The sequence below is a fragment of the Chaetura pelagica genome, unplaced genomic scaffold (assembly GCF_000747805.2).
Source record: "Chaetura pelagica isolate M959 unplaced genomic scaffold, ChaPel_1.0 scaffold683, whole genome shotgun sequence".
Taxonomy (NCBI): Eukaryota; Metazoa; Chordata; class Aves; order Apodiformes; family Apodidae; genus Chaetura; species Chaetura pelagica.
The window spans coordinates 105,773-130,835 of record NW_009952815.1 but is presented as its reverse complement, the minus strand read 5'-3'; the positions used below and the strand labels follow the sequence as shown (position 1 = coordinate 130,835).

The 25,063-nt window shown below is 40.8% G+C and overlaps 1 protein-coding gene across 1 annotated transcript in view; it reads right to left on the bottom strand.

Moving 5' to 3' along the window:
* Positions 1-3,564: 3,564 nt before the first annotated feature.
* EDEM3 (ER degradation enhancer, mannosidase alpha-like 3) overlaps positions 3,565-25,063 on the bottom strand; it is a 24,911-nt gene continuing 3,412 nt past the window's right edge. Inside the window, exons 2-19 of the mRNA XM_009995053.1 lie at positions 24,491-24,591; positions 21,884-21,923; positions 20,380-20,492; positions 19,512-19,665; positions 18,269-18,403; positions 17,076-17,181; positions 16,457-16,554; positions 15,012-15,137; positions 14,377-14,460; positions 12,761-12,844; positions 12,095-12,219; positions 11,436-11,601; positions 8,873-9,027; positions 7,950-8,103; positions 7,277-7,471; positions 6,369-6,534; positions 5,702-5,887; positions 3,565-4,171 (exon numbers count right to left, since the gene is read on the bottom strand). Of these exons, the coding sequence (XP_009993355.1) occupies positions 3,765-4,171; positions 5,702-5,887; positions 6,369-6,534; positions 7,277-7,471; positions 7,950-8,103; positions 8,873-9,027; positions 11,436-11,601; positions 12,095-12,219; positions 12,761-12,844; positions 14,377-14,460; positions 15,012-15,137; positions 16,457-16,554; positions 17,076-17,181; positions 18,269-18,403; positions 19,512-19,665; positions 20,380-20,492; positions 21,884-21,923; positions 24,491-24,591 (2,595 nt within the window). The 3' untranslated portion in view covers positions 3,565-3,764. The remainder of the gene's footprint in view (positions 4,172-5,701; positions 5,888-6,368; positions 6,535-7,276; positions 7,472-7,949; positions 8,104-8,872; positions 9,028-11,435; positions 11,602-12,094; positions 12,220-12,760; positions 12,845-14,376; positions 14,461-15,011; positions 15,138-16,456; positions 16,555-17,075; positions 17,182-18,268; positions 18,404-19,511; positions 19,666-20,379; positions 20,493-21,883; positions 21,924-24,490; positions 24,592-25,063) is intronic.

The window sequence follows — 25,063 nt, the reverse complement described above, 5'->3', positions numbered from 1 at the left end:
GGATTTCACAGAATTTGGTGCTTCCCATATGGGCAGCCCCACTGATGATCCACAGCCATAGAGTTGGGTGCTGAAGTTCAGCATGTCACTGGGGAGACTGGTGATACTTTCTACTTCACAAATGTCATAAACACAGCTGAACACCTGAGCAGCTACTGAAGTTTTGGGCTTCTCATCTTTATTTGCTTCCATGGAGGGAAAGCTCTTAGGAGTAGAGGTGTCAGAGAACAGCTGGTACCACCAAAAGGCTGGTTTTCCTCTGAGGCTTACCCAGTCAGGTCCAAGAGAGAGAACTGTTCCCATTAGAACTGAAAAAAACCCCAAAACCAACCAAAAAAAAAACCCCAAACCCCAGCATCAGTGTTGATGCAGCTACCAAAGGCCTTGCTGAAAACCAAGGCAAGCTGGGCTGGCTGGGCAAGTGGGAAGTTGGTGTCAACTTAGCACAGCTTGACCAGAATATTTACATTTTATTAAATTTTTACAATCAGCAATTATAATCAAGTACACAATTATGTACACAGGTTATATACATTTTAGCCCAGACTTTTACATCACAGTACATTGTTGCCCTCAGAAATATTGTATACACTGCTCAGCAGACCATGAAACCCAACACTAGTGTTACAGCACCTGTTCTTCCACGGCTTTCATCACGAAAATATACGGCTGTAAATTGGGCTGGCTAAAAAAAAACACAACAGGAAATCTTATAAAATCTGAACATACAATATTTCATTCACAGAATGTTTGGTTGTGTGTATTTTTTTCCCCACGTTCTGCCTGATGCCTTTTTGCATAAGATGTCCCATTTTCCACCTCTCGCCGTCCACGCTCGGGCCCGGCTGCGGCGTCGGGGGCGCAGCAGGAGAACCAAAGCTGGGCTCACCTTGAAACTTCATCAAGAAACATCAAATGTAAACAATTGAAAAGATTCCTCTAAGATCAAACGAGACATTAATTGGCTGATCTGAGTAACATGGCAAGGAATAAGTGCTAAGCTCCAGCTGTGAGTCCTGAATGGTTCGGTTTGATACCGTAGGAGCAACTGTACAAAACCATACAAAGGAAGAGGCTGATGAACAATGTATGAGCAGTATTCCACATGGAGGGAGCAGACTGCTAGAAATCTGGGAAGAACTTACTCCCCTCTCCAACAGGTTTTGGGGTTTTTTTTTTGATGAATACATTCTTTTTGCTTTTTAAGCTGACAAGAGAACTGAATTATTTTCAGAACGATATGAAAAGGTTAAACTAAAAGCCTATTTCCTCGTAAGGAAATACAAAGTGAAAACAACTTGAATAAAACTGTCTGCCCCCCACAGCTGAGTCCTCTTTCCCAAAAGGTCAACCTTATCCAGTTGAGTTCTGAAGACAAAAGTTATGGCTCTCACGATGGTTTCAAAGGTAAAGCAGAACAAAAAAAGAAAGCCTAACCCAAAAGGAAGGAGCCCACAGCCATCTGAGGTAGGTCACCACCAGAATCATGCTTCAAATCCATATGGAGTTCTGGGATTGCTCAAAAATCCCTTAAAAGGAGAGCCAGCATCTGCTAACAATAGATGTGGAAAAAAACCAACAAAACAGTTAAATAAAAACGAGCTGGTGGTGGCAAAGGAAGTGAATCTTTTAATAAAATTTTACATCTACACCTAGATTTTCTGCAAGTAAAAAAAGAAAACCTTTAGTTGCTGCACTGACAGTCTTAACAGTGACCTGAGGGCCTCCAGAGCTATAAAAATAATTATATTCCCACCAGAAGAGCTAACAAGTATGAAGACACAGTCTGTGTCGAAGAGCACGTGGACAAAAATGCTCTTTTGTGGCACTGAGCACTGACAGATCAAAGGAGATACCAGAGTGAAACCTTTTGATCTGCACCTGATGGGTCAGATCCTGCAGCTGCCTGCACTTGGCCACCTCACTTCCCTCTGAGGGACAAAGGACACTTAAAGGCTCCCATGATCCAGCTCCTCACGTGAAGGAACTCACAGAACAAAGACCATAAATAAAATAACCTCTCAACTGAAAACCCAGCTGCTTCAAGCCCTGCTCATGCAGTCCAAACCTCCATACAGTTCTTTGTGCAAAGGAATTATAACTACATTTAAAAGCTAATTTATTTCAAAGGACACTTATTCACTATTTTGCTACTGCTTCATTTCCCCTTCAATTCTTACTCTAGTGATTTAAAGTTCTCATTCAGTTATGGACAATATTCTGATTGACTGTCATGCTCTCAAAAGGTGCCTGTGCATTTTGATGCTCTTGAAAGCATCACCAAGTACACGTGTATACAACATTTGCCTGGGATTTCTCCATTCCTACTGTACAGGAGGACACACAAATAACTACAGTATGGCTGTAATTAACAATTAACAGTTGCATATTCAGCACAGATCACTTCACCAGCTAAATGAAAGGTGCAATTCAGATGGGGCTGGTTGGTTTTTTTTTTAATTCCACTGATGAATATAAACCTCCATTTTTAGCCTGGTGCAGCATATAGGCAGTGTTAATTTACTCTTTTAATATAAAACAAGTCTTTGAACCACAATTCACTAAAAGCAGTTGATATAAATCAAGTTAATTAGGTTTTGGCAGTTTCTTTGGACACAGTCAAAACGTCTCTCAGTTGTTGAAACATCCCCATTTTTATTTAAATAATGGTTTTGATAATAGGGATGACAAATGAGGACTCAGACTTACTGTAACAAACTCCTGCAGCCCAGAGTAACATCCTTGCAGCTCATGGACCCAACAGCCCAGGTTGTTGCACCTACTGCTGGTACTGGCCTCATTGCCTTAAGTCTTGTCACATGGATAGAAGTTGCATATAAAAAGAATGACAACAAAGTCAAACTGTTAGAAGTCAAACTTGTAGAAAAAGGAAGATTTTTTTTATAGCTGATTTAGTTCTGTTTAGTGTCCTTTCAGAGAACATTGCCAGTCTAAATTCTGTATCTCAGGGTAGATGGAGTTTTTCAACCCAGAAGGCCAAGAGAAATACCTGTAACTCAACACCTGCCTTGTCCACTGCACCTGAACCTCAAGCACAACTTCCACACCACGCTGTGAACCTTTATACCTGCTAGACCCCAAGGCTGTCTGACTTTCCTTGCTGGGACCTGCCTACAAAACACATCCTGCCTTTGGTTTATGCAGTTTCTCTAGTTGAAAGCACAGCAGAAGGGAAAACTCCCGTGTCATCGTGGTCGTTCCTCACGGTAACAGGCAGGAGGAGGATGAGCAACACCACTGTCTCCACCTGATATGTCAGGACAAAATCAAACTGCTTCTAGCTGTTCAGGCACCACACCTGGAAACAGCTTCACCTGCTGCTATCAGCTCAGCAGAGACCAGTGAAGCTCCACCTTGGCTCCACCCAGAGCAGTGTGACCTGCTGCCTCCAGGTGCCCTCAGGTGTTAACCCCACCGTGCTCAACTGCTGCTTTCCAGAGACCAGGGGAGCTTGACCTCCCAGAGCCTGGAAGGCAGGAGTCAGGCCCATTCCCTGCAGGAGCCTCCTGGGTTACAGCACCAGCAGTGGAGCCAGACAGATGCTTCAATTGCACGTTCCCATTTTGAAACAGGAGAAATTAAAACAAAACAAGGAGCGAGTGCTGGATTTCTGTGGTAATTTCCAGGTGAACCCTGGCTGCTCATTACAATACTGAATGTTTTCTCTTTCTCAGATATCAGGGCCTCACTTCTACCCAAAGAGTTCTCCATGTCTTTACTAACAAATAAGTTATCATTACAAGTCATAGCTCATCCTTTTCCATCATCTCAAATGCTTCTATATCTTCGTTCCAGTCTGCTAATATGGATTCCATAGGTTGGACTTTATTGTCCCAGTTAACTTTGGAATTTGACTCTGTCTCAGTCGTTTGTTCCTGAGGCTGGTGATCCCCTTGTGTATATGCTGGCTCTGGAGCACCAGCCTCTTCAGTTTCAGGGACAAAGGAATCCTGATTTGAAATGGAAACACTGTCACTGGCTGTGTCAGCAGGAGATAAAGAATCAGGGTCAGTAACATCAGAGTTTTCTCCTTCTTCAGGCTCCTCGCTGACTGCAGCAACATCCTGAGATGCTGAAGGAGCTTCTTCTGAATTCTGTTTATGTGAATCATTTTCAGATAACTTCTGGTCCATATTCTCCATTTCCAAGTCTTTAGGAGGAGAGAGAAAAGAAGTGCTTTGAAAGACTAGAAAGGCAGTGTTTTATTATGTGTTTCAAATGCAAGGTCACTTCCCTTGGCCTCATTTCCTCAAAGAAGTGCAGACTTCACATTGATATGAAATGTTAATGTTATTAAGAACACACTTCACAGAGGGAGGGGAGGGAAGACATTTAAACAAATTTTAAATGAGGGCAAACAATACAGTGAGACTAGTGTTGGTTCTTCAAACTTGACTAGTGACTACTGGGTCAGTGCTAGTTGCCATCCTTCAGTCTTAAGCAAATGTGCACTGAACTTCATACCAGATTTTAAAGCACTCCCAGATCCACCAGGATCCCACATCTAAGTGAGTGGGAGTCAGACAGAGCTTTGCAAGGCAACTGAACTGTGAATGGAAGAGCCAAAGCCTCCTTCAACACCCCACTCAAAGCAACTATTAAAATAACAGGTCTCAGGTACCAACTTAGCTTAACAACAACTGTCCAGTTTAAGCAGGCAGATTGCTCTGGAGGTTGATGTTTACAGCAAGTATAGAGGGCACTAATATTTCAAGACTCCTTGGGAGTTGAACTGCATACATGGGATACTTACTGCTATCAATGATGTAGTTTGGAATCGTTTTACCTTTAAAGATTGTTGCTGGGATTCCAAATGGAAGCATGAGGAGGGGGGAAGAAGCAGATATGGATTACAAATCCTCAAATGCAGAGCTGTCTTTTGCACTTAGTATTTTGTTAGAGTATTTTGTAAATCACAGTTAGAAACAGGAGGGATTAGGAAGCAGCTATGAAGAAACAAGACCAAGGCTTTGGGCCTATCAGCTTTGCAAAGGTGCAGAAGATAAACACTGGCTTAAGGGAGAGACTTGTTCTTACAGACTCTGCCTGGACAAAGCAGAGCTACCAGGAAGGCTTTCAAAAGGAAAACCTACAAGTTTCTGCCACAGGCAAACAGTTTAACTGGGAATGTATTAGCTTGCAGTTTTCCTGTATTATACAAGAGAAGCTTCTTATACAAGAGAAGCTTCTTATACAAGAGAAGCTGCAAAACATCTGATGTTAGCAACCTTATTTCTCATGATAACCAGTTCTTCTTAGATAGGCAAAATACTTGTACCAGTTGTCTCTTTCCTTTTGGGTACCAAGAATGTCACTGAGGAGCTTGATAAGAGAGAGGCATTTACAATGTAGGGCACTGCAAACACTGATGCTATTCCTGACATCACTTCAAAGCAGATTATGACTAAAAGGGTTTAAAAAGAATCCAAAAGGCTGTATTTTCTCGTGAGTCAAATTATCAACAGCTTTTCTGGATTTCCTACTTGAGGGGGGAGCAGCTAATGACACATCCTAGGTGATGGTCTTATGAAAGAACCAATACTGATGTCAAACAGAGAAGCAGAGCTCCCAGGGGAGGCCTCTGCACCTTTGGGGAGCAGCAACAACCCCTGCTCTACATTTCACATCGTGCCACAGCACAGATGGAAGCTAAACTTGTACAAACAACCTCTCATCTTACCTCTGTCTTTTGCTTTATCAGAAAGAAGCACCTCCACAGCCTCATACTCCCGGATTGCATCGAGGATGATGTTCCCTTCCTTGTTGAAGAGGAAGAGCATGGGAATGGTGATGTCATCTGTGTTCTTTCCATCACCCGCCATTTGGAAGAGAGGAGCTGTGTCACTGCTGCTTCCCTCGTTGTCATCTAGCCAGGTGCACACAAAAAGAACACAACAAACCTCCTCAGATAGACAGACAACAGCTCTGAGCTCCAGCAGCTTTTCAGCATGAATTTCTACTGCCCAGTCAAGTTGGGAGGATCCCAGGCAGAAAACAGTAAGTTGGCTGGAAAAAGCAAAAAGCACCCCAAAAAAGGTGCACTTGTTTGCCTGAACGTTTTTCAGTTGTATCTCCAGTTCTCAGCAGACAGCACGACTGCAGCACTCAGTGATCCTTAAAATAACAACTTTTATCCTGCAAAAACAGTGACAATCTTTAGCTACACTTTCTGCACAGAACCAGATGAAACCAAAGCCCTTCTTCATCTCCTGAAAGCACAATTTCTGTGTTGGAGAACTGTCCTCTCTGAGAGTTCAACAGCTTCCTGTCAGCTCTCCAGTATCTCCAAAGCTGTAAAATCCAGGTTACACAAACTTAAAATCTTAAGTACTTAAAATGCTATTTACCAATAACAATGCCTCCTATTGCTCCAGCTTTTTGAATGTTTCGTGCCTTTTCAGCAAACATACACTGGCCTCTTTGCATCAGACCAATTTTCTCTTTCACTGCCTCAGGATTAGTGATCTCTGAGCATCCATTATATGGCTTAACGGTTGCAACAAATCCTCTTGTCTGGAAAAACAAAACCAGAAAGAATAAATTACTGGGTTCAAGCTTGCAAAGAGTTCCTAAGTGCTTTTCTTTTTTCAGTTAATCTACTGCATTTAGTGTTGTCTTCTCTCAGTGCAGGCAATCCCTGAAGCTGGAGTTCTAGGAAGGAAGGAAGGAATGACTGAGTGAAAACCTAATTCTCATCTTCAGTGTATTTTGTCTATACTTGTTGTCTCTGGAAAATTTTCATCTGTGAACTTCTAGTCTGGAACTCCTCTTTGGGCTGCATCGTGCCCAACCAAAGTCATCAGGTTTTCCCACTGCTTCCAGTTAGTACCACTGCCTCTGGGATATTTTCTTCTTCCACCTGGATACAGCCTTTTAGAAAAGCTTTCATAAGAACAGCTCACTCTAACTCTAAAAGGGCTGACATGGGAGGAAAACCTTCCCCTGAATTAACATCTCTGAAGATAAGCACTGCAGATTACATACATTTGTTTCAAAAATCATGCTAGGTATGCATTTTAAATCCTAAACCACGACTGATGACTCAGGAGCAGAGCATGAGCCACAGACCAATATGCCACTATTGCCATGGCTGTGATTCTGTCACTGCTGCCCCCTTTCATTTTAACCACTGACAGTGAATGAACACCCTCCTGCTGCAGCCTCCTCCCCCCAGACTGTACCAGTGCAGTAACATTTAGGCTTGTGCTACAAGTAACAGAAAGCTGGGGACAGATCACACACACATCTCACATACCCCTGCTTTGTGTTTGGATAAATCCATCCCAAATTGTGCTGGCCCAGCAGTCAAGACCACCCTGCCAAAGAAGGGATGGGAAACAATCTGAACAGCACGAGGAGGGAGCTGCTGCTCTTTCTGTTGCTGACTGGAGAGCTCAATCATTTCCTGCATGAACCGTAACCCATCTTCAGCATCCAGTGAACTTGCTGCCTGAGGAGTAAAGAAAAGATACAGATTCTTCTTAAAGGTTTGAAATAAAATACAACTGAAGTTTGATTTGCTTGGATCACTGCTACAAAGATTATTAAAAGCAGAGTGGGTGCTCCTGGGCCCTCCATCTTTCTCATGAGGAATTTCACTTTATAGCATCCCCACCACACAGTGAACTAAAAATACATAAACATGTAGAAGTATCTCATGCTGAAAAGTAGTATTTTCAGATAAGATGTTTTTAACTGCATCACTTTGACATGAACAGCCTCCATCTGACTTAATGGGAGATGAGTTAAAAGTGACACGGAGGAAAAGTATTAACAAGCATCAACCTTCTAAATACAGCTGCATATTCAGCTCATGTGCCCCCTTCCCTTCCACAGCCTGGCTGTCCCTCCTGAACATCCCATGCCAGATATCCCTGCCAGTAGGATTTTACTGAAAAGTTTTCAGAAAAAATACTGTCAGGTCTTACTTGCACGGCGTGCTGCACTAATTGCACTCTCCCATCTTTCAGATGGATCAAACTGACTCCCATCTTCTTCAGTATCTCCAAGTGTTCAGGATTACTGGCCATGAAATCTCTGGCTCTCAAAGGTGGTTTTGGTCCACTTCCCAAACTCTCTTCTCTACCAAAAGATATCAGAGGTCAAAGCTTTAAAAAACCAATTATTCTTGAAACACGACTCTCATGTTATTCCTACCACCATTTCTTTGGAGTAATGTTGGGTACAAGTTTCACAAGGATATAACTTCTCAGTCAAACTGTCTGTCTTAGAGCTGTCAATGTTGTCAGTAATTTTGTAGCGCAAAAAGCAGCCACAGTGCTGATAAAGCTACACTGTGTCATTGCTCATTTCTGAATGGTTTGCATCCTCATAAGCCTGACTAAAACCACTTTTCCTCATAGAGTTGCTACTCAGTTTCACTCATGAAGTGTAGATGGCAAAGAGGTGGTCAGAGGGATGAACGTCCCCAGCTTTAATAGACTGTCCTAAGTTTCTCAGAACAGGAGAATTTATATATGGTGGCATGATTTGCTCACTACAAAGAAGAGTCTCAGAACTGTTCAAGGAGACTTACAGAAATACTAATTTTACAAACTGAAGAGAGATATTCCCTATAATACCTGGGCTACAATTCCCGCTGGGAATATGTGGCTCATTAAGCTCCTTTTGCTTTGCAAGTCTTGCTAATTCCAGCTGGAAATGAGTAAGTCTTGCTGATGGTGCCAGAGAAAACATAACTGATTTTTTTCCTGTAGCCAGGCTACCCATTCCAAAAGCTCTGAACTCAAGCAGAGCAAACTCCAATAACACCTCGTATTTCCCCTTCCATTCATAAAAGACCCTGTTTCACTCACCCCCACACTAAGAAAAGAGAAAATGTGCATCTTACGCCCTGGAGATGCCCCTGGGGCAGCTTTTATCCACCACATTTTTCAGAGGTTCACGAATACTCTGAGCAAACATGGGGTCGTTTGGGAAAAGAATCTGGGTGTTGGGACAGGTCCAGTCAAAGTTGCTGTCATCCAGCTCTGTGTATTCTGTAGTCTGCAATGGGAGAGAGAGCACCTATTAAAAATGCAGGTTACACTTTTATACAAAGAAAACTGGCAGGTAGACCCACCCACAAGTACTCTGTGTACCTAGAACAGCTCAATGCAGGAACTGTCCTACAACCACAGGGTTTCCAGGAATGAAGAGCACGTCCCTCTGTCAGGCCTTGCAGTGACAAAGGGTAACCCCTGCACTACAGCCCCTTGCTGGGGATGGGAACACAACACCAGTTCTCATTTGTGACTTACCAAACTTGCATCCAGAGTTCTGAGCATTTCTTCTGCAGGAACAGCTAATCCTCTCCTGGCACACAGAACATCTGCTCATGACACAGGCCATGCCCTGTACTTTATGTGCTGGGCAACTAAAGGAAGTTGTTACCATTTCTGTTGATGCTGCCTTTATGCTGAGTGGCCCAGCTGCAGGCACTGGGTAATTCCTGCTTTGGATCACTAGGAATGTCACATCTCCTCATGCTAACAAAAGACTCTCCTCAAGAGCCATAGGGACTCACAAGTCTGAATGGGCAAGGATGAATAGAATGTAGAATTCAATATAGAATTGAAAGAGTCTCTATTTTCAGAAAAGATGAGTTAACATTTGCACAAATGGCTGTTTTGTGCCATGTGAAACACATACAGGGATTCAGAACCACATTCAGCCTGTTCTTAGTTTTGCCAATAACCAGTTGGGTAACTGGCAAGTTATTTTTCTCACCTACAAACATTAACATAGTATTTAGCTACTTGCAAGAAAACCTGTTGGCACCCTATCAGCTAATTGAAAATCAAGTATTTAAAGGCTCCCTAAAAACCAAGACCTAAAAGGCTCCTAGTTTGCTGGAACAAACATTTTAAAGTCCTTATGCTCTTAGTGTGACAAGTGGTGGTGCCATCACTTGGGAAAGGCCTTGCAAGCACAACTGCAGGCACCAGCTAAGACATGACCTTTCCTGGTGATGAGAATAAATACAAACAGGATGTTGGGCTGCTGCTCCCAGCTCTCTCACAAACACTGCAGCTTGTTAGCACTGTGTTTATATTAAAAATACATTTACAGATTCCATTCTTTCTTATCATTTTTCCCCTCAGATAAATTCCATAAAGCAGTAACATACTTGTCTTCACAGCCTTTTAATGTATTTGGTCAACACCATTTTCAATGGATCTTACTTGTGTTGTGTGCAGCTTTGACTTAACAAAGGCCTTAAGAAAACTCCTCTTTACTGGCCTTTTATTAACATTTGCTATTCTCAAGAGAACTATGTATGTCAAGCCAGCACTTGACACAGCAGCAGCTGTGGGAATCCTCTCTGTCTCCCAAATATCAACTTCTCATGTTGGGAACTAAAGTTCCATAAAATGCTCCTTCAAACCCTTCAGAGAACTTCTTGCATAGTTCACAAGACATAAATCTTTGTTTCCAAAACTCAATAAAGGCTCAAGAAAATAAGATTTTGGAAAGGGTGCAGGATCTCCACCCTCAATGAACAAGAAAAAGCAACCCCATGGCCCATTACAGGTGTTACACATTAGACATGAAGAGCAAGTAACTAATTTTTCCCCCACTGTGCTTTCTACTCAGTTTTAAGATTTCTGCAGGACACATGGCTTGACACACAACATGAGCATTTTCCTCTGCTCCAGGCATTGCTGCAAAACCAACAGTAAAGGGTAAAAATAGAGACAGGCTGACATAAGGGATATGACATCCCTGCTGCCCTAGACACCTCTCCATTCACTTTCTCACTTCTTTTACTTACCAGTAGTATTATTGCCTGAAATATAAACTGTGTCACCTTATTGAACACAAAAAACAAGTGACAAGCATTTATGATACTTCACAGCACAGTTCTGTTACTGTAGGTTATTTTGGAAGATGAAGTAATTTATAAATCCAGAAGTGTTCTCACATCTAAATGCCTATTGCATGGACTAAACCAATTAAATACTGTGGTTGTATCTTGTCAAACTAGCTTTGTAGTGGTCTCAAAACACCTTTCAAGATTTGCCCAGGTTTTGTTTACTAAAATAAGCAACAAAAACTTAGGCATGTTGTTGAAAATGTTATAGAAGAAATAACAGGAAATAAATACAAAGATAAAAATATCAGTGTGTTATTTTCAAGTTCATACAGAGATGGGGAATTATTCTTTTTAAATATTGCTAACATTCCACAGCTTTTTTCTGAAGATTCAGTGGTGCAGAATCCAGTCATGGGAACATTGTTCACACTCATGTGACTGTCACTGTTAATGTGATGAAACAGTTAATATTAAACAAAGTGTTAAAACTGGTGTGCTCCAAACTATGATTTTTTTTCTGATTTTACCTCCATTTCTTCTCATTTGTAAAGGAACTGCTCCAAAGCCTCAATAAAACTGGTTTAGATCTGCTACTTACTGTATTTTTTTTAGAGATGGTTTGGTTTGTAGTGGAAAGCCAAAGTGGTAACAGATGAGCTTCTGTGGTGAAGATGTAATCTTCAATGTCAAAAATCATGTCTTCCTTATCAGCAAACAGTAGATAAAGATATTTAAACATCTCAGCCAGAAAGAAAGAGTCCATTCTGTGGAAAAATACAGATGCCCTTTAGGAAGATCCCTTTGTTTCTAAAACATCAGGAAAACAAATACTCATATTGCTCCATCTCTGAACACTTCATGACTATTATAGTTGAACTTAATTCCACTGGCATTCCTTCCACTTGGAACTGACTGTGTTTGGAGGGAAATGATTCAGCATGTTCAGTACAAGAAAGCATTACAGAAAAAAACAAATCTCTTTACAAATTTCTAGGTTTGAGGTATATTTTGTTTGAAAGCAATTCCTCTATTGCTCTGAGACAAATGAAACATTATTAAACTAAAATATTCTTACTTAACAAACTATAAAGCTACTGAAATAGTTTACAGACTATGACAAATGGCCAATTTAAGACTTGGATATGAAACTGAAGACAGGCAGGTACTCAAAAGTCAATTAATTTGATTATATAAGCAGGGTAATTACATTTTTTCCTAGAATCTTTTAACAAAAAAAGTAAGTGCAAAGACCTTTACCTGTCTTCATGACTTCCTGTCCGAACATCCTTCATTGCAGCGAAGCCACAAGGGACTCTTGCATACTTGTTCAAGTTTTCAATCAGTGTTTTTCCTACTTCTAGATAGTAAGGGTCCCCAGTAGCCTGTAAGAGAAAAACAAAGAAAACCCACACATATCAGTGCACTCAGACTCACTGTACAATTAGCAGATTTCCTTTTCCTAATGAGAACTTAATGATCTCACACCTTCTCAGACAACAGCAAAGTTTATTAATAGTGCTAACCTGTCACAAGACACTGAGATCCTGCCCACTGCATTACCTGTTACAGACATGCAGATAAGGACATGGAAATACAGAAACTCAAGACATTTAGGCACTGCTCTTCTCTGGTATAAGTGACTTTTGCCCTAGTCTCTAATGTATCTTCAAGAGGGAGATCAGAAACACCTACGTATCATTAAAAGTATGAGCCTTCATAGTTTTCTTTCTAATTCTAGGCATATAAAAATACTCCTAGACCAATTTTTTATAACCAATACTTTCATGTTGTTTATATACAGAACTGGCTCCAGGATATAAAATAAGCTGGAGAGGGGACCCTCATTCTATATTGAAGTAAACCATCAACAAAAGTCAGGGTGTTAGACAAAGAGGGAATTCAGAGGCATAAGAATGATCTTGCCTTGTACAAGAAGTAAGTGCTTTCTGCAAATTCAGGCCTTAAGGGATGCTGAGCCCAGTGAACTCTGAAGTCTGTTGTGAAAGCCTGAGGAAGAAAAGGAACAGATGAAAATAAATGCAAGAATAAAAAACAAACATAGATTTATTCTGAATCCTCCAGGAAGTGTTACAGCAGCTGAAGTCCCCAGCAGCGCAGGCCCAACGTCAGGCTTGGGAGGCTGGAAGACCCTCTGCCCAGGTAGCACATTTGAGGCCAAAACCTCAACCACTGTTTTTGCCCACTTAGTAGGGGGGTTGTGCTGGTGCAGGAGCCTGGACACCATTGGGAGGCTGGAAGACCCTCTGCCCAGGTACCACATTTGAGGCCAAAACCTCAACCACTGCTTTTGCCCACTTAGTAGGGGTGAGATCTCGGGTTGTGCTGGTGCAGGAGCCCGGACACCAGCCCGTGCAGTGAGCTGTGGCCACAGGGAGCTCCGGAGCAGGGGCAGCAGCAGCCCCTGCTGGCTCCTCCAACACCGGCGCTGCTGCAGCCCCACTCCTGCTGAGGGAGCCCCCAAGCTTCCCAACACTGCTTTTGCAAACATACCTGACACTTGCAGTGCATAAACTGCCGCTGCAGACAGAGATGGAAGCCAGCTGCTTCTAACAGAGAAGATGTTTCTGACACAGCTAGAAATCTAAAACCTCCCTGGTCTGTGTAGTCACTCTTGATGCACACTGGCAAGAGCCACTTCTCTGATGGCTGATCTTCACTACTAGTTCACACCAGGGTTTAACTAAATCTGTGCTAAAGAGGGTGGAGTACTTGCTTAAATACTGAGCTTTCAGTGTTGCCTTCACAAGTATAAAGCACCAAAAAAACCCCACCCAATAAATCCCAAAACCCTAAGGAGCCAAACCATAGCATTTTAAAAGCACCCCAAAAAATTCTTCCAGTGCTTAGAGAGCATTCTTTGGTCTCAACTTCCAAATTAGGTGAATGTGATGTTAATTTAAATGTTCTCTAACAGAAATAAGCTTACACCAGAAGAAAGCAAAAATTACAAATGGAGTCAGAAGTTCTTGTATTCTGGGTCATCACAGAATAAAGACACTTCAGCATGTAAACAAGCTTTTCTGTGCAGAATTAACTTGCTCAGAGATTGCACTTGGCAGTACCTGCTTTCAAGGACATGCAAACTTTCAGAACATTCAAACAGTTCAGTCTTTAGTTTCCTTCAGTCCCTTTAGTTTCCTTGGGTTAATATCAATGGCTAATCTTTAGCAGTAAAGCTCTTTATTACATTATTTAGCAGCCACTACTACATATGCTTATACAAGTTTCAGATACTAAAATGAGTCAAAGTTGATTTTGAAAGGCTGAAATATAGAGGCAAAGCAGTTATCAATAGCAGCAGCTCCCTATTATGGTGCTGATTACAGCATTATTGTAGGAAAAACATTTCATATCCTCAACACAATTGTCATATGCAGAACTGTAAATCACATCAGAATGTGGTGGAAACGAGCCACTGGCTTTAATGACACACACCCTCTGTTTTTCAAATGGCCATCTGAGACTGCTCAAATCGAGATAGGAATCAGTGTACATGATCAAAACAATCACTGCCTTACCTCTGGAAGGAAGTTATGCTTCTTTATAACCTGATACAGCATCTCATGAGTTTCAATAGCAGGTCTAATATCACCCTTCAGCACCTAAAATTCAATAATAGCATTAAAAGGAATTCACCATCCACAGGAATAACACTGAAAGTGAGGCACTCGCTGTCTTCATGTGAAGCTACACTCCAGTGATACACACAGCAAATACTACCCCCTGGCAGTGTAAGCCACAGCTACTCCTTAAGAGCTGCTGCAGAAACATCAGCCAGCTCACTCAGACTATGCAGGAAAAGGATCTATTATCACTTGGAGAGAATTGTGGTGGGAATGTGTTTTAGTCTGATCTTAAAGAGATTAACAGCACACAAACTAGAAAACTTGTCACTAGACTACTGAAAGGGCAGCATAAGGTGAGTGCTTTCATGACTAGGAGTGAAGCAAGGACATCATACACTCATCTGGACACTCCCCATGGCCAGATGCAGGTTAAAGTGCATCACAGCATCAAAGTGACACCAGGAGTACAGAAATCCTCATTCAGTAGTTTTGAAAAGCTACTAATCTTGACTTGTCAATTACATATCCAGCCTATTTAATTGTTTACTTGTTATTAGAATCGTCTGCATGTGGGTTTTAAACCTTACCTGCAATCCAGGGAAGAAAGCTAGCAAAGAATCCATCCAGGTCCTAGCATTTAGCATGGGTTTATGGATATGAACATCAAGGAGAAGAGGTGGTTGGCTGATGTATCTCATTATGGCATCATAGTGCTGACAAACAGCAGAAAACTTGTGAGCTTCTATTATCAATACATTTTACACACCAGATATAGATCACCAGACTATGGCATTTTATTTCAGTGGAACAACCTGCACTATACTCCCCATCATGACTTCATCTGGCAATGCACAGTAGTTTCTGGTTTTACACTAAAAGAGCAGTAAATACTGCAAAGCTCCACAGAATTACACCAGCAACACACACCATGTTTTCCAAGTAACGCAAACACACAAATGTATGTTCAGGAGCCATATGATAAAAAAACTAACTATTACCCTTAAGGTACATTTTTTGGCTGAATCTTTAAGCACACACTAAAGAAAGTTGAAATTGCTTTATTTGAACAAAAGAACTCTAAAGCAAATGCATCACAGGAGGAGAAAGTATAAAAAAACCACCACAAAGCGGCTGGACTTGATTGCTCAGAACTTTAAAACCCACTGGTTCACTTGTCAACTCACTAGCTTCATATCCAGTACTCCCCAAGATAACTGCCTGCCTTGTCTTCTGAAGCACAGAGGGTACAATCATCAATGAGCACATGAGCCAAATCAACAGCAAACAGGTAGCAGACATAACTGAGGCAAAATATAATCATAGTGGCTGCAGGTTAGGAATATGAAACAACAACATTACACTTCAAGTCTTGCAATAGGCCTTTAGCTACCAAATTATCCCAATTTTAGTACTACTTATGATACAAAGTCATGCTATATGATATAAAATAAGATGGTTTCATTGAATATTGCTATTTTCAAGAGGAATAATACTTTTAATAAAAGAGTAATGATGCTGACAAAGTTGCTTAGTCGTCTTACAAATGTAGCAATTGTATTAATTTAGTAATGTGTTTTTTTCAGCTTGTAATTCTACGTCAGTATATACTGAGCCTTAGGATCTGCAGATTAATACAAGATCCAGACTTTGGGTTTCAGATCTTTTTTGTTGCTCCAGGACAGAAAGAAATTGTACCATGGCTTGTAGCAAGAGGCCTTTACATAATTTTATAGAAACATTTCCAGTATTACACTCTTCCAAGGTGATTTTGAAATACAGCTTTTCCTGTGCTGGAAACATGGTCCAGAAGATTCCAGTTTTCATTGAATGGGGTTAAAATTGTTGCTCAGGGGGTAGTTCACTCAAGATTAGCAAAAACTCCTAGTAAAGAGACCTGGAACCAGACACAGCTGAGGGCACAGAAATTCTGCTCAAGATCTCTTTGTAAGCTCCTCAGGCTAAGAGCTGACAATACAATAAGTCTTCAATTTGTCTTAAAGAAAACACAGACCTGAGCAAGGTGTTAACTTACCGTGTTAAATCTTTCCAGGAAACTGTCATCTCCCAGCAAGACATAAGCTTTTAATAAATATTCATAATATGAATCTATTCCAGCTCCAACTCCACTATCTAGAAACAGTAGAAAATGAAAAGGTGATTTTGCTTTCAGCAGCTATTGGTTATTTTCCCTTGGTTTCACTTTGATTTTAAAGGTTCTTTCAGTCAAAGGAAAGGCTCTTAGCACTGGAATGAAGGCACAGCTGGGTGCAGGGACACAGGGCTGCACGTGCACCCTGCAGTGTGAGCAGACATGCACTGGAGCCACTTCTTCCACTTATTTGAAAATGCTACTACTGGCTGCTACATGCAACCACAGGCCTATTTATGTTTTTTCCTTTGTATTCATAGTAGAATCTCTGAAATATTCTCCCAAGGCATTTCCCTCTCAGTAATAAAGTGAATCAGAGAACAATTGAATGAGTTTCTCTACCAAAACAGCCTTCTGGAGCACAGTCAGGCTTCGGTGTAGCAGGTTTCTCCAGCACTGAAATGATGTGATTCCACTTCCCTAACCCATTCATATTTTTGAATAGCCTAGATAACTGGGGAGAGGGGAGGTGTCCAAGGTTTTAATTCTTGCCCAAACCCACCTTTGCGGACCCAGTCTCCAGTGTGAATGTTGATAGTAACTCCCACTAAATTGCTGCTGCGCTGCCTCTTTTCCCAAATAAAATCGAGCGCTTTCCGTGCATATTCCTGCAACAACAACAAATGTTCATTAAAGGAAATTATCAAGAAACAGGTGCCAGAGACTGTTATTCCTTTGCCTGCTGAAACCAAGATGCTATGAAGTATAAGATGTTCCCCATCTAACAGTTACAGAACTCAGCACTACGTTGCATACACGAAGCAACAGGACGTGCACTTGTATTTTATGGAGTTACTCAGTTGCTGATTAGAGAGGTTGGTGCTTTGCCTGCACAACCACTTGCCAAGGTGCTGTAGGGTCTTGGGCAAGTCAAGTGTCCTTCCACACAAATTTCCTCTCTAAAATTGTGCATGCAGACAGGAGATTAAGTAAAGGAGAGCCCAAGTAAACAAAACCAGCCTTAGAATAAAAATTGCTGCATCTCCTCAGCCATCTCAAGGCAGAGCAGCAGCCCTCTTTGTTAGTGGACAAGTTCTATACATTCTTTATATGCACAAGTAGTAACTTGAAGGTAACAACCTACCCAACAAAAATGGCTCTAAATTGACAGACACTTGTACAGGATTTCAGGAGGAAGTTTTACCAAAATACTCAACCCAGGCCCAGCCATGCTTCAACTCAGTTACATTAAGCTAAATCAAATATTAGGCCCATCCTGAAAGGTTTAAAGAAGTTATAATCTTATTTAAAAAACCTGCCTTTTAAAATCATATCAAAGAAATACTGGCAATCATTTTCATTTAGCTTCCCATTGACAATATATCCTTAGAATCAGTGGGACCTTATGGTTTTTATTTTAAGCTGCATTCTGAGGCATAAACATTCCACTTTTCTTCTGTCTTGTTATGACCCCTCTACTCTAAAACTACTTAAGTATTATTACTCTTTAGCTAGTCTTCAGTATGCTTATCTTGTTTACTTACTGTAACTCCTTTCAAACAAAATTACTGCCACTTTTTTCAGCAGTCAAATCAACACTTTTAGGAAAAAAATCCCACAAATACAACAAATCTGAACACACTGCTTGTGCAGAACAGCTCAGATACATACTCATTTGATAAACTCAAACTGACTTGTCCAAAATTACATAACTGGGCCCAATCCCAAGCCAAGTAACCACTATGGAGAACAAACCTCAAATATGGAGGTCCCAGTGAACCGGCTCAGAGCTGCGAACTCGAGGATCAAGGTGCCTGCACAGGCCGTGCAGGTGTCGGTCTCTGTTCCTGTTCGTGCTTCTGGGTGTCTCACACCAAACTTTAAGTTAACCTAGGGAAAAGCAGAGACCATCACCTTTGTTTATACCACCTGAAAGAATTCACACTCCCACAGCAGGTCTGTAGAACCACTGTAAGGCAAGGGAAAGCACCAATGATCACTCCCCTCCTTTAGCTTTGCTCTGCTTCACCACCTACTGCCAACTCCAACCTGAAGAACCCAAAATACTCAACCCTCCAAAATCAGGACAGGCTCACTTGTGTGGTTCACTGGACATTTCAATAAAATAATACCACTCTGAAAACCTAATTCTAGCCATCTACTAGCCAGAAACTCAGAACATCACAAGTGTTCCTGGAAATGAAGCTTTGTAAAAACCTTCCTGCTCCTCGCTCCAGAGAATGCCTGCTAGATGGACCTGCTTTTGTTGCAGGCACAACATCACCTTCTGCATTCTGGAGAGGGTCCCCTCAACAGAAAACTGCCAAACTGAACATTTTGAGTTAGATATTATCACTAGAAAAATGCTGATCTATTAAGCCTAAACTTTAAATTTATGGGAACGTTTCCAATCAAAGCCATATCTCACAAACCCAGCAGGTGATACACATGGGAAGTAGTTTTTCTATCACTCAAAAAACATGTACCATGCTTTGTTTGAATTTGATTAAAGTTTTTACATGAAGTGAGTATTTTTACATTACAGCTACCTTTCCTCTCCTAAAAATTTGGATGTAAACCATGAGGACTAATCAAACTTCTGCTAAATTCCTAAGTATTTGCAAGTTGCTCTTTCACTGTCTTGGTGAGAGATGTGTACCAGAACAAAAACCACTCTCCTCAGCTCCTTGGTGGTGCCTGGAGTAACAGAGAGCAAGAAATCAGTAGTGGTAAGACAAGATTTCTGCTGTTACCATTTACCTACAGCAATGCACATTAGAATTTTCAAAGCTGGAAATGTAGGTATTCAGAGAGTCTAATTCTAATACAGTATTTTAAAATCCCAAGTAGCATGTATTACAACTGAGCAATTCATCAGCTTTTGATTTCCTGTATACTTAATAAATACACAAGTGATTTTAGAAACATAGATAAAAAGAACACCAGAAAAATTTTGCTTACAGAAGTAATTCTCAAAGGCAGAAAGCACAGAACTTACCCTTGGATAAGGGAGACCACTAGTGGTGTTAAAAGCAGGCAGAAGCTTATAGCCTAGTTCCTTTGCCATGTGCAGAAGTTCACCGTTGTACCACTGCATATATTCACCTTTCTCCTTCAGCATAATTGCCACTGAATGCCCACCAAGGAGTCCTCTAAACACAAGAAAAATTATCCACATCTTAAAAGGCATATTTACCTCAGCAGCAATGCAGCAATGTCTACCATTCAGATGACAATGTACCTAACTGTGCTATATTCACATGTGCCCAACTTTCAGAAATGTAGAGCAGATGCAACTCTCATTACAATCAAGGTCAGCTGTCAGCATTTCGGAAGCAATTTTTCCTGTCCTGATAGCTGAATCACAGACTCATCAATACAGTTAATCAAGAACACCAACTAACACCTCTAAAACTGCCTATCATAGCTTAAAACTAACCTGCCTGGATCCTGCCTGGAGTAGCAGGTTGGACTAGAGACTCTCAGAGGTCCCATCCAAACTGAAACAATCTATTAACCCTAAGTATTGAAATATTCTGTTAACTCAAGCATTGCACAGTGTCATCTCTAAGGCTGTTCCCATTAACAAAAACACTGCTACCTCAGCATGCACAATTTTTGTTTTTAACCAAAAAAAATCCAGGCCAGCAGCAGTTGGATGGGGGTCAGCCTGCCTGAGTGCCACTGCATCCATTCCTGCCCAGCATGTCAAAACCCTTCCAGGGCAGGTGTTGAGCTCTGCCAACTGATAAAGGCACAACTGTTGTAAGTGAGGTGAGGTGAAGTGGCACACAAAGCTCTGCTTTAAGGACATTTAGCTAAAAAACCACATTTTTCAGAGTTTTGAAAACATAAAAGTTACTCACCCAAGGACTCTTATGTTGGTTTCAAAGACAGATACAACTATGTCGTTGTCTAAATTAACATCCTTTATTACTTTTTTTACAGCCTCTTCAAACTCTTTGGTTTTATTTAACACCTGGAATGCAAATGTAACCAGGCATTTAGGTTCCAACACAGGTAATACAGGCACACTCAGGTGTAGAACAAGTACAATGAATTAAAAAAGAAAGCATTTGACACACTTTTGATATCTGGGTCCTGTTGAGGCATACTCTGGTTCAGTGTAAACAGGTATCAGTATTACTGGTTTTCTCATGAGATACATGAAAGAGAACAAAAGCTGCACACAAAGAATAAAGTCACTGAGAATGTACCCAAACTAGAACCCAGAGATTTGTTTGGTCCTTTCCCAGCACCCACGCTATGACTGCAGGGCACCAGGACTGGGGGCTGCAGGCTGTGCTGACAGAGCTGGCAAGGCCTGGCCTGCTCCAATACCTCTGAGCTCTTGGAAGCCTCCAATCCATGACTCAAGAAGCCTCATCCCAAGATCAGTGAACTGTCCTAGCAGTTTTGCTCCTCCCAACAGTTTTCTCTGTGTGCCTGAAACACAGCTCAGGCACTTCCAATGGTTGGGTTTTTTCCACACCAACTTTCTTTTAGTTTAATCTATCTTGAAGAATCTTTGTGACTTATCCAATTTGTTAGCCTAAATGCCTTTAAATTCCACAAGTTCAAATCCTGCTCTAAGACAAGAAAAAAATCAAACAACCCAATGATCCATCTGAGTGTCTGGTAGTGACAGAGTTCCCAACTCCACATTTTCAACAGCCACAGTCCCAATTCAAAGGAGGCACAGGTCACCTCACAGCACAGCACAAAGAGGGAAGGGCTGTCAAGAAGGAGCATGACATGATTTACACAACAGACCAGTGCTGCAAGGATTATCAAAACTATTCAGATTTGTTTACCAAAAATTCCCCATTTCCAAACTCTATTTTTATGATGACAAAATATGTCAAAGGGATTGAAATCTAACAAGTAGTCTATTAATGATTGGATTCTTTTAATAAGAGCTGGAAGGTAATTTTGGCAACATTTCCTGGCAAACACAGCCAGGGTTGCATTTTTTAACCATATATTTAAGTACACACAAATTCACCCAGGAAATGCGTAGGTACAATTTAAACATAAATAATTCAGTCGGTATTAAGAGATGTTCACCCCTGTGTCAGCATGTTGTTTTAGACTATAACAGCAAGCCAAGTCAAGATAAGAAAGCATCAATGAAGCACAAAGGAACTCTTCTAGTTTTCTTTTTGCAATGAACTCCAAACACCACCAACACAGCACCTGGAAGATCCTACAAGGAACAGCCCCTTTGAACAGGTGGCTAGAGATCAGAGGTGAAGAAAGAATAGTATTTTTTTTTTTATTAAATAAATTAACAAAATAGAAATCTAAAAATAAGTCTGAACACCAGAAGATGTTTTTTTAAATCAAGGTTTATCAACAAATTAAACTTACCACAAGTGTGTCCAAGGTATCAATCAAGGTCAGGGAAAACCTATGGAACAAAATTTAAAACAGATTTACTATAGAGCTGTATGTGTCAAAATTAAATAACTAATGGGATTGGTTACTATGAAAAAACTAAATTATCACAGACCACTAGCTGCTAAAAAATTAGTTGCACACAATGTTTAAAATCAAAATACTTGCTAAGTTCCCTCCCTGTGTTAGTGACCAACTAGGAGGTGACTGAAACAAGCTACAATTATAAAGGTACCTTTACTTTGTGCAGTTTCCAAATTTCTTGTAAGCAAATTAAGTTTTTATTTCTAGTCTCCAGTCAAATCTACTAAGAAACCCAGTAGAATGGTTCAACATCATTTTTCCAACCACTTTTTTTTATTTTCTTCAAAAAAAACAAAGGATGTTTACTGAAGTGTAATAACAAAAATATGTAGGAAGGTGAAGAACACCTTCAGTAGGGGGGGCTGAAGGTACAACAGCAGGTTCTGTACCAGGAACAAGTGAACAAGCTCATGCTCTTCAGCCTGCCAAAGCTTCCACGTCATTATACAAACATTTTTAAATTGCATATGGCATAAAGAAAGTGAATGAAAATCTAGTCTACTATTCACTGGTGCCATCCAGCACTAGCAAGTGGCAGGCTCTAAACAAAGAACTACTTATTTCACACAAAAAAAGAACATCAAGTCAGTGAACCTGTTACCACAGGTATCTTCAGAAAAGCCAAATACTTACAGAGATCCAAAAAATTGATTAGACAAAAAAATCTATGGAATAAAAACCCTGGGGTAGATTTTAAAGAGACAACACCTAGAGCCCACCTGCAGTTGGAACCACACTGTTTGAAACATGATTATCACAACACAGCTTATCCTGTCTGTATATTCTTCTCCAGGCTTCTTCTACTTCATCTTTGGTCTAACCTGATAAATTTGTTATGAAACACATACCATACATGGAATAGAACGTACAGAATATGATGATATTGAAATTGAAAACTTTAAAAACAGTTCCAGCTGCCTACTTAAGAACATGAATGTACCAGGTGCTCAGTGCTGGAGACCCTGTAGGCAACTGTGAATATGCATGGGGTGTCATTAAAATTCCAATTAGCTGGTTATATATTATTTTTTTCAATTTGTAAAGATATAATGGCATTCTGTGAGTGTTGTTCTACAGGAGAAGGTGATTAACTACTGGCTGTGCACAACTGCCTGACACACACACACTTTTTCCATACAAGTGTCAGGAGACTCAGCACTGCAGAACTAGAGGGAATCCTCCCCAGCCCTGCAGGGTAACACACTGACCTGGCTGTCTCACCCTGTCATTTTGGGATTGCAAAGGCTTGTAGGGAATGTGACTGATGAGCCAGTTGGCAATAAAAAGGGTTATATAAGAATTGTGATAAATAAGAATATAGCTAATTATGAGGAGAAGAAAAAAGCACGTATACAGGAGAATAATAAATACTTAACTATTCAGTGCATCTAAGGGGATGAAAAGGTATTTTTACTCAAATGAGAGCATGTTGGTATGTAAAAAAATGTCATAAAAAGAATTCATGATCAGGATTAAAAATCCATTTTCTTGACACCCCCTTCTCATCAGTCATATCTGTCAATACCTCCAAGGCAACAGGCTTATACAGGAATCTCCAGACTGAGAAACTTTTGTACAGAACAAAAAATAACACACTCAACATCAGGGTGACTTAGAAGTCATACTTAAGACAAGGATTTCAGCTGTGATTAACACTGTTCCACACCAATACAAAAAACATTAGCTATTTACTAAGTATTTGCCCTATAAACATACACAGCACATTCCTTGTGAAAAAAAACCCCAAACAATTACAAACATATTTAGAGCAATTCCACTTCACCTCTGATCATTCATATTCTGCCAGCCAAAGGATGCCAGCCAATAGAATATGTTCTATTATAAGATATCTTACAAGGAAAAATATGAAGAATTTCTATGTCTGATGCAACATTTGATACTCTGGCAAAGGCCTCAGGCTACCACACACATGATAATCACATGACTAATTATGTTTTCAGAGTGCTTTCTACTAAAAAAAAAAATAAAAATGTGAAAAGCACTTCAAATATCACTTAAGGCCAGCATGATGGGTAACACTTTACTGTTATGTGCAGCTGATAGTCAACCCTTATAACCCCTATTTAGTAGTCAATTAACTAATACTCTAAGTGTCAGCTCACATTTGGAAGGCTTTCCTATGGAAAATAGCTGAAGAATGATTTAAAAAAACAAAACACCATTGTCTTTGTATCTCACTCCCTGGTCAATTCTTTCTCTGATTAAGGTACAATTTCACATCAGTTTAACATCACAGAAAGAAGTAATAAAAATATTTCTACCTAACTTCTATTAAGTTCACATCTAGAGCTTTCTTCCCAACCCCTGTTAGAGAACTTACGAGACAAATTACATATTTGTCTGCACCCACTAAATCTTTTTCAACAAATGTAAATTTGTGGACATGTCAACTGAAGAAAGAAGCTTTATGGGCTGCAAATTGTGCTTAAGATTCCTTAATGTTGCCATGAGACAGTAACCATTTCAAGCACTAACTTTCCCAAGGCATCATCCACGTCCCCTCGGCTTGGCTCCTGACCCCGCACTCGGCCACGACAAGTCAGAGGCATCAGTTCATCAGCTGGATACGCATGTTCCTGGAGGGAAACAAAACAAGGGAACAGGGTAAACAGCCATTGCAGCAAATCCTCAGAGCCTGCTAAAAGGAAGCCTGTATTTCAGAAAAAAAAATCACATGACAAGCACAGAACCTCTGTGGTGGGAAGGGACCTCCACTTGAGCAGGGCCACCTACAGCCAGTTGCCCAAGATCATGTCCAGACAACTTTTAAATGTCTTTGAGGAAGGAGACTCCAGAACCCTCTGGGCAAACTGTGCCACCTCAGCCACCTTCAGAGTAAAAAAAAAAATATTTCCTGATGTTCAGAGGGAACCTCCCATGTTTCAGATTGTGCCTGCTGCCTCTAGTCCTGTTGCTGGGCACCACTGAGAAGAGCTGGGCTCTGTCTTCTTCACAGCCTCCCTTCAGGTGTTTATACGTGTTGGTCAGATCCTCCCAAGCCTTTTCTGCTCTGGACTGAAGAGCTCCAGTTCTCTCAGCCTTTCCCTA